At 42.7% G+C, this 19,174-nt stretch overlaps 1 protein-coding gene across 6 annotated transcripts in view; it reads right to left on the reverse strand.

Annotated features, from left to right (window-relative positions):
• Positions 1–19,174, reverse strand: part of SMOC1 (SPARC related modular calcium binding 1) — a 155,995-nt gene that overhangs the window by 23,339 nt on the left and 113,482 nt on the right. For all 6 annotated transcript variants that reach the window (XM_040067492.2, XM_040067493.2, XM_040067489.2 and 3 more), the window contains exons 8-9: positions 4,231–4,423; positions 3,087–3,169 (exon numbers count right to left, since the gene is read on the reverse strand). In XM_040067492.2, coding sequence (XP_039923426.1) covers positions 3,087–3,169; positions 4,231–4,423 — 276 coding nt within the window. The remainder of the gene's footprint in view (positions 1–3,086; positions 3,170–4,230; positions 4,424–19,174) is intronic.

Here is a 19,174-nt window from a genome sequence, read left to right on the forward strand (position 1 = left end):
ACTGACAGAGCCTCCTATCCTAAACAGTGCCAGCCTGTTACAATGAAACTCCATCTCCTCACCTTTAAAAGACAATCTATGCTGTTTCCTTGCTGCTTAAAGTAAGCTTCATTTACTACCCCATGAACGCTGTGACAACTGTTCTAGCCTGGAACAAGCTAAGGAACAAGGAACCAAGAACACCTGTGCTTAACTTCAACACATTACCATCAAAACTGTTGTCCAAAACCCATCACTTCCCATCCAATTGTCTTCCCTTGATGTGACAGAGAAGCCATCACCACATCCCTCACCTCCTTCCCCCAACCACCATGCACTACCAATTATTCAGCTGATTAGGGCAGCAGATGTCAGCAAACAGTGTCCCACAGCAACACAGAGCGATGTCAACACTTTCTGCTTTTCTTGAACAAGCAAAGAAGAACACGTACCACAAAAAGAGCACCGGAAACTTACTGTAATCCCCTGACAGCTGAAAGCAGCTTGCAAATTGATCTGACAAAAGTCCCTCCTTTGCAGTATTACAGGCTCTGTCCTCAGCAATAGCTAACCAACAGTCCCTAGCCTGTCTCCATACAGTGTACACTACACACATGCACACCCCTCAGCACTCATTTGGCATATGGTCCAGAAAATGTCAGCATTGTAATGGGTAAGCTGCTATTGCAGCCAGAGTAGACCCCTCACTTAAAGGAGCTTTTTGTTGAGGTAATGAAAAGGCTGAAAAACTATTTGCTGGAAGTCATCTCCCTGGGCTCTCAGCATCTCACCATCTGCAGGAATTAGCTGTTTGCCATTTGCTATGTACAAGCAACATTTTCCTTCCTTCTTTCTTTTTTTACTTTTGGCCACAGTCATGACAGGTTGTGAAGAGAGTATGTGTAGGTGTGCAAGGATATGAACTTATGTCTTTCCCACCTGGGCCTCTGCAGGGTCTCTTCACACAGGCCAAGAAGTGCGCTGCCTGCAGCACTGAGTCTAAAGAATGGGCAAACCTATACAAGAGGAATAAAGTAAGGAGTCCCCTTGACAGAATTGAGTACAAATGATGTAATCAGTTTCAAATTAAACCAGGAATTTTTCTTGACATTCAGTTCTGCTAAGAAATGAGAGCAGGAAAAAAAAAACAACCAAAAAAAAACCCCCATTCTCTCTCACCCCCTACAGTTCTGGCTCATTAGTACATTTTTGCATACAAGAGCAGCTAATCAAACAAACCTCAAAACTGCGTAAGTTCATGTGGCACAGCATTTCCTCAGGCAGACAAACCAGGATCAGATCCTCTGTCTCCCCATCTCTCCAAAGACAGGGGTATTTTCAGTGATAGCAATCACAGAATCATAGAATGTGGCTAGGGTTAAAAGAAACCTTAAAGATCATCCAGTTCCAACCCTCCTGCGAGGGGCAGGGATGCCACTCACTAGATCAGGTTGCGGAGGATCCCATCCAACCCGGCCTTGAGCACTTCCAGGGATGGGGCATTCAAAACTTCTCTGAACAACAATCATACCAACCAATGCTGCCAAACACAGAGCTTGAAGTTTATACAGGCACAGAAACTGGCTTGAGCTGCAAGGGCAGCTATCCTGGAGTTTGATATTGGGACACAGAGCATCCTGTGTCCTCTTCTGCATCAAGCAGGTCCTGTCCCCTTGTCTGGCTTCAGTGGAGAAGGGAAGGGAGAAGGGAAACAAAACCAGTCTGTCTCCTTGAGATCAGAAATACAATCTCAAACAAAAAGCCAAAGAGCAAAGGATTTTCACAGAGGATATCTAGAGAGACAGAGAAAGGGGAGAAGTGCAAGGATAGGTGATAAAGCAATGGGAGAGGGGGATAGGGAATCAAGGAAATAAGGTTATTCTATTTTAGTGTGATTTCCTAAGGAAAAGAGCCCTAATGTAATCCATTTAGCTGGCTTCCCTCCCCTTACCCCACAATGTAATATTTGATCCAATTGGTTGATTTCTTTTGAATGTGAAAGGGAGGCAATTGGAAATTTTTACATGACTCACAAAAATGAGGAGCTGCATGGAAGAGAGCCCTGCTGAGGGCAGAATTGCTCAACAGAAAGGTTTGGGGTCTGAAGTCAGGAGCCAGCAGGACAACAATTAGGAGACACACAAGGCAGATCTGGAACAACTCTCATTTCCTCTGCTAACCTGCTCAGGAACAACTCACTTTATGCTACTCACAGAACATTAAACTGATCCAGAATCACCAGCTATTTCTGCAGAATTACTGGTGTTCACCACTTCCTCATGGTGCAGAGGGACCCACTGTAGCTTGTGTTTTTAAGCAGTCCCCACACAGGAGAGCAGTGGTTGACCTGTCAGTGAAGGGCCCTCACTCTGCTCCTTAGAAGGGAACCAGAAGGTAAAAACAGAGCACAGGCAGGTGGGATAGAATTTTTAAGAGCTGTACCAACACCAATGCCCAGCACATGTTGCTAGCAGAAAAAAGGTAGGCAGACAGCAAATCATGCTTGTCACTCTGTTAAGAGGGAAAAAGCAGATATAAAACAAGGAGCAGTGGGAAATAAAATGCATCCCAGGCAGAAAATGAGGAATAAAGTCCAGCTAAGTGAGGAGCCACAATTAGGTAAGGGGCCTTAGTACACTGTGAGTGCTGTCCTGCCTGGTCTATGCAGTCAGTGTAAGGGAGCAAATCAGTCCACTGACAGCTGCCAGCTGGGTCCCTTTTTGTGACTCAGGAAGCATCAAGCTGCTGAAAAGCCCCACTAAACGGAAAGAATCTTGTCCTGGTCAGACTTTAAGGAACATTCAATGTTGACCCCATTCTTCCCTCAGGGTAACTCCAGGCATCCTGGTTTCTCTCCTGAAAATTCTAAACCCAGAAATGTTTTCAAAGGGCAGACAGGCAATAAACATACCCAGAACATGCCCAGCCTTTTCCAGTACACTGCTGAAACTGGAGGTGATCTTAAAAAATAACCACAGAATAAACCCCATGGTAAAGCATGCTCTGTGAGGAAAATCCCCTATCTCCTCAACAATATCCTGGTCTCTTAGGAGTCCCAAGGTGAGACAAAGTAAGAAGGCAGAGAGACAGGATCTTGTTCCTCTAACCTGGGAGTTCTCTGTCCTTGAAGGGATCATCAATCTCTGTGCTCTTCGATCTGGCATCGCTTTCACACACTGGGGTCTCATACCTGAAAAAGGAGAACAGCAGAAGCTAAACTATGTAACATAGGTTTAGTGTCATCACATGGTCACTGATCACAGACCATTCTGAGTTGGAAGGAACCATCAAGGATCACCGACTCTAACTTTTAAGTGAGTGGCCCATATAGGGACCAAATCCACAACCAGGCCATTATTAGCACTACACTTTGACAAGCTGAGCTAATCTGAGGGTCAATGGGTTGTCTGCTTACTGCAGGGGAAACCAATAAACCTCCAGAAGAAATACCACTCTCAAGCATCTGACTGTTTATGGACAGTCAGCAACAGCAGCAGAAGTGGAAAGAGAAGGAAGAACGTACTTCGAAGTCCAGTACCAGCTATCAACTGAAACCCACAGACAACAAAGGACCCTCTTCCAATTCTTGTGGGCATAGGCTGAGATTTTTTTTCCAAAGCTGTCCATGCTTTGCAGAATCACTATATCTAGCCGAGTTTAAGTCCCAGCTCTTACTGGCCTGTTTTTGCAACTTGCCAGACCCACAATTTGTTTCCAGACTCCAAGTGAGGAAAGATTCCTCAGGTAGTTTCAAGATAGAGAGTAACTGGAAAAAAAAAATCATTCGCTGGTTTAAAATCTACTTATGCACAACAAGCGTGAACAACAAGCAATTTTCTAATTCCCTAGAGGTCAGGATTCAAGTGGCTGCAACATGGAAGTATAAAGCAGATGATAATGCAACAAAGACACTTGTCTTTTCACTGTTCATGCCCATAATCTATATTCTTAAACAAAGCCCCCATTCCTCTTACCTTACAAAAGCAAGCCAGAAGAAATAAAGGCTGCTTTGCATGAATACTTAACACAGAGAAAAGTATGGACTGTAGTTAATGTCCACTAACTCCTATAGAGAGGGAGCTGCATAATAACACTCAACAGAGAACATCACATACAGCATTGCTTGCTCTAGGGAAAGCAGTATAGAGCTGACTACTCTACAGTGAGGACGCGATTTCATATTGCAGTAGTATTTTTTACATCTCATCTTCTCCAGCCAGGCACCTTCCCAGGGCTGCCTATAGCTCTCACCGAGTGGAAGTACCAGGCAGGGGACGTCCCGTGTCCACCAGGACACACCAGCAGTACCCAGTTGACTGGTGGCATTGCACTGGTTTGTAGAGCCCTCCAGGAGCACACTCGGGGATGACGATGCCTTCCCGAGGGTTCTGCCTGGCCTCCTCCAAGGCGCTCTGCCTCTCCTGGTCACAGGAGTGAACTTTTTCTGGAAGACAGAAGGGAGGTTGGAGAGGGTGGAAAAAGAATCAAATCGAGATCGCTTTCCTCAGGTCAGCAGGGTATGGGTACCCTTCACATCAGGAGCCCTTTGTGTCTGTTTTCTTCTCATCAAACATCAGTATGTTTACATCCTCAGGGACTGAGGGCCTTCTGGGCTGAGAGCTTTATCCTACGTTTAGCTGTGGCACGACAAGATTATGGACTATAGACATTGACTGTGGGGTGCTCCGGATGCCAGAAACAGCAGGAAAAACTCTTCTTGATCACTTGGGTTTTGGAAATGAACTATCAGGTAAAAATAATTCACTATTAATGCAGCCATGAGGTAAGCATTTCCCAGATTATGTTTTTGCAAGCTGAGAGATCCTAAACTGTGACTTGTATTTTCCAGTTATACAAAGGAGTCAAACACCCTGCCCTGCCCCTCCGTCTCTTTCTCCAGACTGCAAAACACTCCTCTGTCTCAATAGCACCTCTCCAACATGATCCCAGGAGGAGCAGGTTATGTTTCAACACAGCCTTATCCAGTGCACACAGCATCTGCACACACCTCAGCAGGGAACAGAATGGGATATCCCATTTGACCCCCACTGCCATCGCCTCTGCAGCACTCTCCACTGCTGTCCTCACCTGGAAAACAAAGAGCACCTTTTCTACTGAGCAGCAGGTAAGGCCCCATCCCTTAAAAACCCATTACACAGGAAAAGCTATTTCCAAAGATACTGTCAAAGAGAACAGTAGTGGCATGCACCAAAGAACAGCGAGAATCCCAGAAGCAGCTTCTGCAGCCAGGCTGGCACACAGAGCCCGAGCACTGCCCACAAAGTATCGGTGCATGGACAGTGCCAGGCTGCTGCCTCTCATATGGACCAGCCATCTAAGGGGGAGGAGAAGCACAGAGTACCTGCAAGATAGTAAGACTTCCTTGTCTCAATAGCCAGAAATTCTCAATTATAAATCCTCAAATATTCTGGCCGTTCGACAAGTAGAAAAATTATTTCAACTTTGTAAATTACTGGAAGTATCACAGTAAGGAAAACAAAGCAGTAAAGACAGCTGAAAACACATCTAAGTCTAAGGTAACAAAAGACAACAATCTAACTCCTAACTTTTATCCTTAGGAGAGTGATGAAAAACAGAAGCAGGAAAAGCAGCTGTCCTCTTCTGCGCTAGCCTTCCTCTCCCCTGCAGTTTACTGTGGTTTAATTTTATTTTTATAAATAGGCCACAAGACCTGTTATTCCTTGCCACAGCCAAGAGCCACCTCAAGCCTTCAATACATAAAATGCTTTCACTGACCAGCAACGACACCATAGGTTCACCCCAAATCTGTAGATGTTTGCATCATCAGCAAGCACACACGGCACAACCTCAGCATCCTGCTCCTGGGACTTGCTCAGCACACAACTCACGTGCTCAGGTTCCTTGTATTTTGCCTGCTTGTTGGTACTCTGTTAGTTATATCTTGTATTTTGGTGATGAATTATGCTGTAGAGAGTAAGTTTCATTCCATATTTGGGGAACAGAAGGGGTGCCAATTCACAGCTTGGTAACAGCAGACGCAACAAGGAACTCCAGCGGGTCTGCACAGCATCACCTGAGTACAGCATGCCTGGATACCAGAAGCATTTTTACTCATTTCTAATTGAACTGTAGCAGCTGAAAGAGTCTCAGAGACCCCAAAAAGTCTGACTCTCCTCAGCACTTCAGATCACAGTCTGGCAATGTGAAGGGCCCCCAAACTTTGCCACACACAAACCCATATAAGAGAAACACAGAATAAAAAACTTTGAAGTGTTGGTAAGTCTGTCTCAAGCAGAGAGAAACTTGACCACGAAGGAGCAGGAGGGGATAAAGTCAACAAAAACTGAAAAGGAACTCAAGCCTCAGTGGATATTTAAGCTGTCTTCACTTTGCTGACATATTTCACATCGGGAAAAGGCAGGAGGAGGAGGAGGAGAAAACAAACAAACAAACAAACAAACCACTGTAAGACTATTCCCAAGATGTATGTGGATAGAAAAGTCATCAAGCCAGGGCTCCCTAACAACAAACTACTTACATCAAAGGGCCCCACTCACCCACAGTCTGCTGACGGCAATTCACCTCTTGGCCATCAGGTGAGGCAAATCACTCAGGCAGCTTGGGGAAAGCAAAAGAGTAGGGGCAAACTTCTCTACCATCATTACATTATAAGCAAAAGGAAGAAAAGCTTCTGCTAAAGAGAACTACATTCCAGGAATTTTTCAATCTAAATCCCAAAAGCTTCCTGAGTGCACAAAGTCAAACCAAGATTTCTTAAGTCCTTTGAGGCTTGCAAAACTCTCAGTAAAATTATTCTAAAAAAAAAAAGAAGTGTGTTTTCTTTGTTGGAAAAAAGAAATATGCCACTTTTATTGAAATCAAGAGAAAAAATAATAAATTTCTTTAATGAATTAGTATCTTATTTTACATAAATTTGCAGTTAGGTATGCAAATTACACAGAATAAATCTACATATTTACATATTTGTGCTATACCATTAAAAAAATGGAAAAAATTCTCAAAAATTCTCTGCACATATTTACAGAATTTTGTGGGAATTGACTAGTCACATTTACTACCAGAATACATAATTAATTGGTAGCTGCTTATATTTGAAGGCCGTTTAAAGGGTGAGTGAAACAAATCTTACAGGCTTTGTTCAGCTGATACCAGATAGATGTAATGATGCAAACTCTGCCTTTGCCACCAGCATTCAGTAGCTCATCATTAGCAATGACAGCAGTACAACTGTAACCACAGGGAGATCATACTTTACTCAGTTCTAATGTACATCTAGAAGCAGCTGCTATAGAAGTTCTTCCCTGCTTTACAGATTCCTGCTTTGTCTCATTTACGTGCTGAAGAGTCCCACATGGCACAGTTCTTCTCTGAACCCTTTCCAGATCCACCACGCCTTCCCTGAGCTGGAGGAGATCAGAACAGCAAACACATTGACTCTGACAACAGCCTTGTGGAAATTTCCTTCAGTGACATCTGTCTACTAAGCAGAATGTATTAACTTGCACTAGTCCCCAAAGAGACTCTTTCCTCCAGGCTACCACTCTAACAGCACTTAATTCCCTTTAAAAATAAACATTGATATTAACAGCTGGGTATTCAAAAGCCAGCAAAATCAGCTGGGAAATCCATACCATCAGCTTCCCTAGTTGGGGACTTGGCATGAACTGCATGCAGTGTCACCGTGAAAGATTGTCTCATGGGTAACAAAGGGACCATCAAATGCTAGCCCAGCTCCAGGACACTGAAGTCCTCCTGTTCCAGTCAAACTGCTTACTGGAAACTCTGCTGTTGTTGCCAAGGCCAGGTTAATGGAGAACAGTGAAAGCCTATGGCAAAGCTAGAAAGTTTAATGCCAGGTACGAAATTAAGCTGTCATCTTAGAAACCAGCATGTATTTATTATACATGCAGGGTACTTAAAAGCCTATTCCCTGCTAATGGGAGTTGCAGGCACAGAAATAAAGGTTCTCCTTCTTTCCCTAAACTAAACTTTTCTTAGAGAAAGAACATTCAAGACAGCAAGTCAGTGGGACACAAACAGTCTTCCTAGAACAAATTATAGCCATTTATTTTTTTATTTTAAAGGCACTGTCATAGCCTACTGTTTTCTCCCATCTCCACTTTGACTTGACCATCAACAAAGAAACCAAGTAACACTTGCCAACTTGCTGCTGCTGGGGAGTGAAATATTCGTGAGACAGAAAATCTAGATTAAAAAAAAAAAAAAAAAAAAAAAAAAAAAAAAAGGAATGTAAACACACATGAAAGAGTCATTGGCAGAAAAATCCATTTTACCTCAACTCCTCATCTCTTAAATGCTAACTGCTTGTTTCTTCTTACTCTTGACTGCTTCTACCACTCATTAAAACATATTTTTAAAGTAGTGTCTCTGGAGCCATGAGCTATGGTAGGAAAACAGGGCTAGGACATCTGCAGTTGCACATTATTTATGCAACAATTTTCCCCTAGCAATGGCCTGAGGAATACATGGTCAGATTCATAAAAAGGTCTCTCATTCCTGGTCCCTTAAGTACACACATGCAAACATACATGTAGTGCCTGCACAATAAGAATAAAAATTATGGAAGAAGTAAGGGACTTGTCTGAGTGTCTAATAAACAACATGGTTATTAAAGAGATGGGGTGCTTGTTTACCCCACAAAGCTGAGAAGAGAGGGTGTCTAGTAGCATCTAGCCAAAGGTTTGTGCTTAACAACTCTCATGCTCATCTTGCAGGGCTATGTGCAGCCACTGGGGATGAGGCAGCCTCACCCAGCTGCTCTCCTGACACAGAACAAGTCTCATTGCCACTAGAGCCAAAGCACCAAGTATTATTCAGGCATTATTCAATTCATTATCTGTGGCTGTAAAGTTGCTGTGGATGATTATGGCGGGACACAGGGAACATCTGCCATCCAACTACAGCAGATTATTTTTTGAACTTTGCTCTTCTGCACCCAAATATTTTCTTATTAAAAGAAGAGGGAGACTATGGCACCAAAAACATCCACCTCTGAGAGATTCCTACACCCTAATGATACAGGATTCTTTCTTCCAAAATAGGCAAAAGAGAGGGTCTAACCTCCCTCTGTGCTTCTGCCCAGCCCCAAGGAACCCATGTGAACAGCCTAACCCCAGAGCCACAGGCTGTACCAGGCAGGGCAGATTTTCTTCTCTTGTTCACTCTTTCCCTCATTTCTTTTGACCAGAAATTCTGTCTGGACCAGAAAAACCTTTCCCATGGAATTCCCACAAAAAGCTGCAGTTTTAATGAACAAGCATTCATCACAAGGGGAGGAAAACTTCTTTTACTGAAGAATTCTTGACAAATCCCCATTGTTAGTGCCGCAACGGGGACCTGATTCCAAAAAAGCATTTAAAAAACCCCCAAACACATCTCCCCACAATTTTTTTTTTTTTTTGTTCAACTCCCAACTTTCCTCTCAGTGAGGCACAGAACAAAGGGGAGCAGCATGGATATCTACTGCCAAGTTCCTACTTATCTCCTGTGCCAACCAAAACATGAGGACTAAGTGTCTTTGTGCCTCAGTTTTCCTTTCAGTGAGGAAAAGTGTTTGCCCATGTCCCAGTGCAGCTTAATTCAGACGGGGTCAATTTCTCATGTGCCTTTACACTGCTGTGGCAGAGAACAAGAGCTTTGAACTGGTTATTTTACCATAGCATGTACATCAGCTTAAAGCTGCTCTTATATTACATAAGGAAGCCCTAATGTGAACAGAACCCAGATCCACTCCAGGAGAATAGGTATCTCGTCCCAGGACGGAGCTTACAAAAGCTGTGGGCAGAAAGCAAGTTCAGCAAGGTTACATCAGCAGCCCAAATCTGCATCCTTTCCTCCTCAGAGGGGAAAGAGCATTTGAAAAGCCTTAAGTATGCACATGCACACTTAAGTGCTGGCAGGACTAGCAAAGCAATGCAGTAAATAGGCCCTTATTGCCTGTCCCCTGAGCAGGGCTGTGGGCGGAGGGAGAGAAACAACCCCTTCTGTGTTTACTGGGAGCACAATAACAGCTGAGCAAATACGGCTCATGGGGATAACATAAATCTCTCCACACCTCTGTTAGTCATCAGTACTGATACCCACTCCACCCTGTTCTGTCTGGGATCATGGTCCCTCCAGAATTCTCTGGCTAATGTGAAGGTAAAAAGAAAAACAAACCCGGCAGGTGTTCCCATATTGTACCAGTTGAGCAGTCTTTGCTTTACCTTGGTACTCACTCAATTTCATTTCTCAAGGCATAGGCTACAGAGGAAGCAGATGTTACTACACGTTCCAGTGCTGAACAAGTACAATGCAAAGGTTTAACAGGTGGGTTATAATTTTCAAAAATGCCTTATTCCAAGTGGCTCATTAAACTTCAGCTATCCAGGAACACATGCTTCTCCTGCCGTTCTCCTTCTGCTCTAAGAGATAAGGCTGCACTGCATTCCCACCAGTGTTACACGATGAGAAGCCTACACAATATCTACCCTCTAGCTTGAAATAAGGAGGACTAGCTGAAGGAAGCACCACCTCGCGGATTAGAGCAAACTTAGTGAGCAAACTTTCTGATGCACAACTTGTGCTCATTTTGCAGAACCTGTGGGCATTGCGTCCTGCCCAGCTAAGAAAAGAGTGTGCTCCACAGGGTTCCCAACGCACACAGGAATAAAGATCCACACCTGCACATCTTGAAACCTGTCAGTTGAACGCTATATGTCCTTGCAACTCTAACTGAACTGTCTTTCAGGCAGGCCTTGGACTCTTCATACCATCCCATCTCACAAGCAGTCAGTCACAGAGATTAGCCCTCCTAGAGCTATAGCTCAACTAGCTGAAGCATAGCAGAAAAAGAACAAGGCTTTTTTAATGGCTGTGGTACATCATCCTGGGAAAAAACCTGCGAATATTTTCACATTCAAATACAATGCATTCGAGCCCTGAATAAATTCTGGTTCATTAGAGGATATTTTAGGTTGTGTCATCCTCATAACCAAATGAGGAAAATGCAAGCTACATACAATTACTATGAGATAGTTACCTAACACAATTGGTTAAGAAAAGGATGGTCTCCAAGACAACAGGTCTCAAAAGTTCTCTATTTTGAAAGCTACCAAGAGACTTGTACCAAATTAAATGACCGTTCTGGCCAATGGAACAGAGCATCCAATTTACAGACTGACTGAACTTCAAGAAAGAATTCAAAGTCACGTTGATAAATGGCTTTAAATCAGTGTAATCGCAACTTGCAAGTACAAACCGTAACAACCAGCAAAGAGAAATCCAGTGCATGGGGAGGAAATACTGGCGAGACAGTGGGACTTGGAAAAAATGGCCAGTGGCCTAGGTAGACCACAAAAAAGTCTGCAACTTCATGACATTACAAACAACAAAAACTCAAAACAGGTGAATCCAGCTGTGGAATGTAATGATTCGTAAGGAACACATAAGGAATGGGCACTAAGTACTGGTGATCCTTTCAATCAGCCCTGTGTACAAGCACTGGGCACTGCACTTTGAGGCACAGGAGGACTGTTTGGCAAGAGGGCATGAGAGAACAAGGGGAACAGGCAAAGGTCTACGAAACTTGACCTATGAGAAAAGGCTAAAAGAATTCAATTTGTTTAGTCTACGGATGACATTCAGTCTTCTGAGACATAAAAGCTGTTCTATTTAAAAAAACCTATAGCTATAGATAATGTTTTTTCTTTTCCCAAGAGTATTTCAAGTAGCAAACAAAAACAGGGAGAAAAAAACATGTCAATGTCTTCAGGTCTGTTTTGCTCTCCTCACACAGGCTGAGAAGCTCCAGCAGATCCTCAATGATTGAGGCAACCTCTTTGTTAACACAGACTAAAATCCTGAAGATTTAAGTTTCCAGATTTTGGGGTCTGATCCCCTCTAATGCACCTGGCCTCCATATCCTTTATGACAGCTGTACCTGTGCAGTACCTTCACAATGACAACAGCTTCCATAGTCTGAACAGAGAAAGTTTGGCATCAAAATGCAGCCTCATCACTTCTTGACATCAGGATGGTTCCTCAGCAGTAGAAACATCTTTCAACCTTAAACACTACCCTTGTCATTTTGATACAAAGCTACACAGTCTGTGTTTTTTCTTCCCTAATGCCTCTTTTCCATCTCACATAGTTTCTGAGTACTGTGAGCTTGTGGCATACATAGTTTTGACATAAACCAACTGTCTCTGAATGCATTCATTTTCCCTATACTTCTTTTTTCACTGCACTCTTTCCACACTGAGGAATTCTGTTCAATAAAACAAAAAACAATAGGTGTTTCCACTGCAGCCTTAGCATTATTGGGAAGCTTTTCACTTCCACACCTGTTTTTAATAGTCCTTGGAACAAGTAGTACAGCAATTATTGGAGAACTCTTCTAGCTGGAGTATACAAGCACATTATTTTTATGGTATCATTACTCTGCAATTATAGGACACCAAACAAAGTCTTTGAAAACCGTCACAGGCAGGTAAAAAGTGGTTCAGACTGCTCTTCCTAACTACAGCAACATTATATTGAATGCTACTACTGGTGAGGCACAGAAGGCAAGAGAGACAGGTTTGTAGTGTGATGAGCCTTTTCATGCAGTGACAGATCAGTTTTTTCCTGTAATATTTTGCACTTTACAAGGAGGCAGAGGGAATTGCCTCAGACAGGAAGCTAGCACTCACTTTTGGATATTTACCTAGAGTCAACTGTCCCTGAATAGAATATCCAGGCTTTGGATGTTCAGTGGCATAACACGGGATTCAGACATCAGCCACAGGACAGAGAAACTGCTCCCACTTCATCAATGTCATGAGATGGATGTCCAACAGCCACCCCCATGGAGGGGTAGAGCTTTCCAAAACTCTGGATTGCAGCTCTTCTCCTTCCCAGCCTTATGCTGTACTAGGCAATATTCATGGCCTTCTTGGACAACTGTGTGGGCAGCAGATGCTCATAGGGATACACTGACCTGCTTTTTGAACTGGTTTTTTACTTCACTTGTCTCTTTGCAAATCACTTGCAAGCCCCATCAGGGCTTTTGGTGTCAGGAGAAGCCTACCTAGGCCTAAACCTTTTCCAGGGCTTATCTAGGAGCTAGTAATGACAGCTGCCTTGAAACAGCTCCTCCTCAATTGTGGCGCCTCAGAAAGTGGTGAATTTGACAGGAACACTTCGAGAGAGGCGGGAAGGTGAGTCAATATGTGCAGCCTTTCTGCAGGCATCAACATACATCCAAATGGATGTCTGAAGTGCAGATCCATAAATGAGCCTGTGCCAAATGCTGCTACTACAAACAGCAAGGAGCGCTGTGCTGCTAAGGAATTACTTCAGCAAATCAATGCAGCTCCTTCATTGAACCAGCTTCTGCTAAAAAGAAAAACAAACTACAAAACTGACCACTCTCAGTTTGTCCCTGTATGTCCAGGTAATGCCTGGTGCTGGAGGTTATTTCCTTTCCCTTCCCCACCAAATCCCCAGTGGTTTTAAATGCGGGGTTGTTCTCTATTTCCCCTTTTACCCCAGCTTCTTATATCTTTGCTCCTTTCTCCTACTGCTCCTCGTCCACTTGCTTTAACTGGCAGCTGCAGAGTAGTAGTTATGACTCCACATCTAAAGTAATTTGTTTTCTTTCTTTGGGGGATAAGGAGGGGGGAGTGACTGAATTCTTTGGGAATGATTTATCGCACAGCTCTCAGGGGGAGCTTCATTTATTTGCCTAGCTGCGTATGGTTTAACACCTATGGTTGCATGCTGATTATTATACAATGTTATTTCTCCCACTTGTATACTTTGCACCTTTTCATAGAGCAGATTAACTGGTCCCCAATGGCATGTTATTTATGACTTTGTTTGCTGGATGTCTGGGAAGGGTTCTGGTCCTAGATTCTTCCATTCCCCCTGCTTCTGCTCTCTCCTACATACCTCCCTTCTTCACCACACACATCTGTCACAATGAGACCGTGGGAGAATCACCCTTGGGCATCACACATATCATCCTTCTCAGAACTTCCAAAAGGGAAGAAGAGACAAGAGGCCTCCCAAGCAGCAGCCAAGACAGGAAAGGATGCCTGCACCACAGATGGAGCCAGAGGGAAGGGAGGGATAATAAGTAAGGAAGAAACATCACATTTTGGCTTGCAAGGAAGCAGGAACTCAGCAAATAAGAGCATATATACTTGTTGTGAAAATGTAATGGAATTAGTAAGTTTTCATTTCATACTCGACAGGAGCTTCTCTTGAAATTGTTTTATTTAATATCAAGCCAGAATCAAAACTAAAATTAATTCAAAACAAAACCAAAACAAACCTTCAAAAAAAGAAGGGCTGGGAGGACTAATACAAAGGTCTGAAAATAAACAGTTGTGGCAGATGGAACAATGGTCACAGACTTTTAGCCCAATAATTTTGACAGGTTAGAGGAGCACGGTGTTGGGAGGTACTGACTCAAGATGCAGGAAAAGAACCAAGGAGGATACATTAACAGAGGACAGTAGAAAAGAGAAAAGCTTTCTTACACACTGGTTCCCTCCCATGAACTCTTGATCTTGACACCATCAATGGCACTTTTTTCCTCTTCATCTAGGGAGAAATTCGAAAGCCTATAACTAATCCCAGGTGTTATGCCCAGAGAGACAGAAGCACAAAAATTACCAAGGAGGACTGTAGTCAGCATTAGAATGTCATCCATAGGCACCAAAATTTTCCAATTCAAATGCCATCATAACATCTTATTCAGATGTCCCTAATCACAATTATTCCTGACTACAGACCCTTTAAAACCAACCTACTTTCCTGACAAAGCGATAGCTATCTCTTTTTCTCAGTATCTTGACTAACACTAACCAGCCACAAATTCTTGGGGAAGAGCCTACAGTCCTGTATGAGACATTTGGACAGTAACATTAACAGAACCAGCATTGAGAGAGAGACAGCCAGTTTCAAACTAACACAGCTAGTTTAGGAACAGTGGAAACAATAGGAAAAAAGCAGCAGAAGAACAGAGGTCCATGGTCTCATGTCTTTAAATAACAAGGCTGAAAGTGCTGTGCACCAAGAGTAGGACAAGACACCTAAGGAATAAGACTAAGAAGACAGGATAAAGACAGGTGTGGAATTAACCCCATTAATAACATTATTCTGCTTTTCAAGAACCTCATCTGAATCTACCTGTGGCTCCCTGTTCTCCGCAGTGTTCCACATTTCCAAGGCATGAAGAAATTTGCTCCAACTCCAGATAACTGTACATTCAACACATAGGTACAAGGTCTCCCCACTCTGGAAAATAATATAGGCATTCAAGCTCTTTGTGTTTATCCTCACTTCTGAAAAGGAAAGTCCTAATAATGAATTAAACTCTTGTCTAACCTTGGCTATTTTTGGGGTATCACACTAAAACTTGAAAAGAGCTTCTTTCTCAAGCTCTGTCTCATTCTATGTTCATGTCACCTGACCAAGAGGAACGACACTGATTCTAAGTAGAGTCTCAAGAAGACTCCTTTTTAATGTACATGATCACAGAAAGCCTCCCTATGGATAAGGCAACATAGCCATGAGTACATTAACCCTTGGGGCAATTACTACCCCTGATCAGTAAGAAAGGCCTGCAGGAAGATGGTGTAACTTCCTAACTGAGTACTAGAGAGAATGTTTTTGGGAGTGCCATGGGTGTTTTATTATCTCTTTTTTTCCCTGCAAGTGGGAAAAAAAGACTCCTTAGAGGAACACAGACAGACCAAAGAACTCAGGTCCTAGTAATAACACTTGATATAATCACATGCCACTTCACTGTGCAGATCTCTGGAGACAAACTACACCCAACGATTAAGAGACTCCTTTTAGGTGGATGGGGGAAATATATAGACGTGAAGTTTTCAGTTGTTTCCCCCTTTGAAAAGCCCTTAATTTTGTGCTTCAAGTTGTCTCAATTAAGAAAAAGAAATGTGAATACCACCATTCTTGTTTTCAAAGCTCATTCAGTTATACTCTGTCCACTAAGAGCTCCTGACAGGAGAAAGCTCTATCACTGGAATGCCATCATGAGATGCCAGCACGATGCCTGGGTGCCAGACCTGAACAGAATAGGCCACATGGAACTGGTCCCCATTCACCAAGCAAGATTTTGAAACAAACAGCTACAGGTTGGTTGGGGGTTTTTTTTTGGTTTTTTTTTTTTTTTTTCCCCCTAAACTAGGCACAGCATACACAAACCTGTCTTCAACTGCTAACCTTAATATATTACTCATTCTTCCTTTCAAATAACGTCATTTTCAAAACCCCAGTGACTGAAGAATATTTACTTGAGGCTGCTACTGCTGGTTTCTCCAGAGCTGTTTATTTTTCCATGCAGGGGCTCATTACATCATTCTGTGGTTTTCTTAAAGGTTGTCACGGTAAGCTGGATACGGGCTGGAAATTCTTGCTAACTAAAACCAAATCACTAAGTAGCACAAATGAATTTGGAGATAACCCGACTCTGGAAGTGAGGAAAATCCCTGGATTCCTCACTGGAGATGGGGTGCTCCTGAACAGGCAGACATTAGATTTCTTGGAAGTGGAAAACATTAGCAAATGCTTCCCTAGATTAAGAACTTAAGAAAAAACAATCACTTGGATTGTTGCAGGCTGAAATAGGTTGAGGGTGAGGAGAGGATGCTGAAACAGTAAAAGAAGAATGAAAAGACAGTTGCCAGCCACACTGATTAGAGAACATCTATTGCAAGAACCCCATCTGAATCACCTCCTGCTCTGGCAGAGTTAAAAACAACACACCACAGAGAGCAGTGCTAGGTATCTGTCTTAGTTAGCTTAAGGTATCCATGTGGATGTGCATGTTTGGGAAAGGGGAAAAGGAGCAAAAAATATTTTTGTCATCTTGCCACAACAATATTGTGTTGATCTAGACCTTTTACTAGCCCCCAAAAGAAAAACTTGGAACTGGCAGGATTCAGACAAACAGAAGATGTCGTTTTAAAGGGTAGAAAAACAACTTTTCTGCTGTTCAACAGTCCAGATGTTCATATTTTGGTTCCTGCCTCTGGCTGAGAAGGTTTGAACCTGCATCTCACCCTACTGAGAAAAGGGTGCCATTTAATTCTTTAAGGTGGGTTGGGGTAACAGCACGAGCAATCCCTCCTAGCAACGCTTTTTTACTGAGCATAGAAAAACTCACTGGCAAAATGCCTGGAGACATATAGATTCTCAGTCAAGTGCTCTAATCACCAGGCTGGAGTCATTCTGCTTTTCCTGATCCCTAGCTTAATTAGGATTTACACATGCCAAACAAAATTTAAGTGCTCCAAAAAAAGGAGATCCATTTCAGAAGAACCTCTTCTGTTTGTCAACACTAAACAGAAGACACAATTCTCAGATTTCAAATGCAGCTCTTACAGGATACAGGCAGCATGTATTACATGGGGTGTTACCAGCTCTGCAATGCTCAGCTGCCTGGTGGGTGGCTCGCCTAACATTGACCAGAGACAACGACAGCAAATTAAAGAGTCTGTTTGACTCCATACAGCAATTCTGAAATTCTCCTCATGGTTGACATAGCGATGGTTCTTGCTTTCCAAGATGTCCAGTGTCAGTGCTGATTAGAGAACAGCACATGTCCTCTGACAGCAGTATCAGGACCACTCTTGTCTGAAAAGAACAGGGCCATATAATCACCACAGGGAGAAGAGAGATCAGAGCTAAGTGTTTCACTATACAAAGTCCAAGGAATAGGAAGTAAAAGAAGAGTTAGGCTGAATATTAAAAAAAAAAATAATCTGAGATTGAAGTCAGAGACCAGAGCACCTTCCTTTGGGAAGACATAAAATTTTTATTATCTAAAGCATTTATGGTACAGTAGAAAATGCTGCTCTCCTTACAGTATAAACATTCACTAGCCCTAAGGCAGTAGATTAGATGACCTACTAGGTCTTTTCTCTTTTCTCACTTCCAGTTTCAGTGATCCCATTAAACTGCTGCAAAAGCATACAAGACCATATCTGTTCCAAGACTGCAAGTGTAAGCTTGGATAGACAATACAGCTGGAGCAACAACAAACTGAAGAATCCAAATCTTGTGCTAGCAAAACTTATCTTAACCCTTTAAAAATAAATTTTTAAAATGGAAATGTGCTAAGCATTAGCATTTCAAGTTGGGCCAAAGGCGATTAAAAACATCCCCCAGTTTTGCATGCCCATCTCATGACAGCTGTTTCATCATCTACAGCCAAGCCAGACTCAAAGACACTTGAAGAAACATGATTCTAAATGATAATTATCTCCCCCAGTTCTCTGCAGTTTGATCCTACCCACTGTACATTGCCTTTAACATACATTACAAGGGATGAAAAGAATGAAAGATACCAAACAAGGTGACTAGACTTCACTATTTGAAAGAAAAAGGCTGAAGTAGCCCACACTTTGTAACACCTAAACCATAGCTCTAAGCAGCATTTCTTAATAATTTGTGAGAAACTGAAATGGCTGTGTATTTGTATGGGCCAGTGAGGAAATTTGGGGATAAATTTGGCAATCCGGTCTTTTAACAAGACCCTACAGCAAATGAGCATCAGAGCAATCAGTAAGGCTGAGTCAGACAAACCACGTCTTCTTTTAGCCTGCTGTACAAACCACCACTTCCACAGCTCTTGAATCTTCCACAAGATCATTTCTTTTTCATTTGTAGCATGCACTCAACAATTTTGTTTGAGTAACAGAATTGACATCAAAAACAAATGAAAAAAGTAGACAAAAGTAAACTCATACAAGGAACGCTTCTGCAGACAAAATTCCAATTCACATCAGGCAGCTTCCTGACTAAACAATCAAAGTGATTGCCTTTACAACATGAAAGCCAGCCTACTTTGGCTCTGTCAGGCCAAGAAAGGGTGGAAGACAGACTCTCCTGCTTCCAAGACCCTTTGCAACCTCTTAGCACTCACTCTTCTTTCCATTATAGCTATGAGGTTTGCTGTATTAGAAGGAAAGTTTGACTCCAGGATAGGTAGGACCCATTATAAAGGACTTTAATATTGCACTATCACCTTCAATTGTACTGTCAGTTGCTGGTTGTTCCAGCAGCTGACGAAAAACAGAAGCTGTGTTTGCTCTCCCCTGAAAGACATCCTTAAAGAAGGATGCTAATGCTCACACATCATCTGAAGCTTCTGGAGGACTCCCACTGGCAGATCCTA

The sequence above is a fragment of the Hirundo rustica genome, chromosome 6 (genome assembly GCF_015227805.2).
Source record: "Hirundo rustica isolate bHirRus1 chromosome 6, bHirRus1.pri.v3, whole genome shotgun sequence".
NCBI classification, from domain to species: Eukaryota; Metazoa; Chordata; class Aves; order Passeriformes; family Hirundinidae; genus Hirundo; species Hirundo rustica.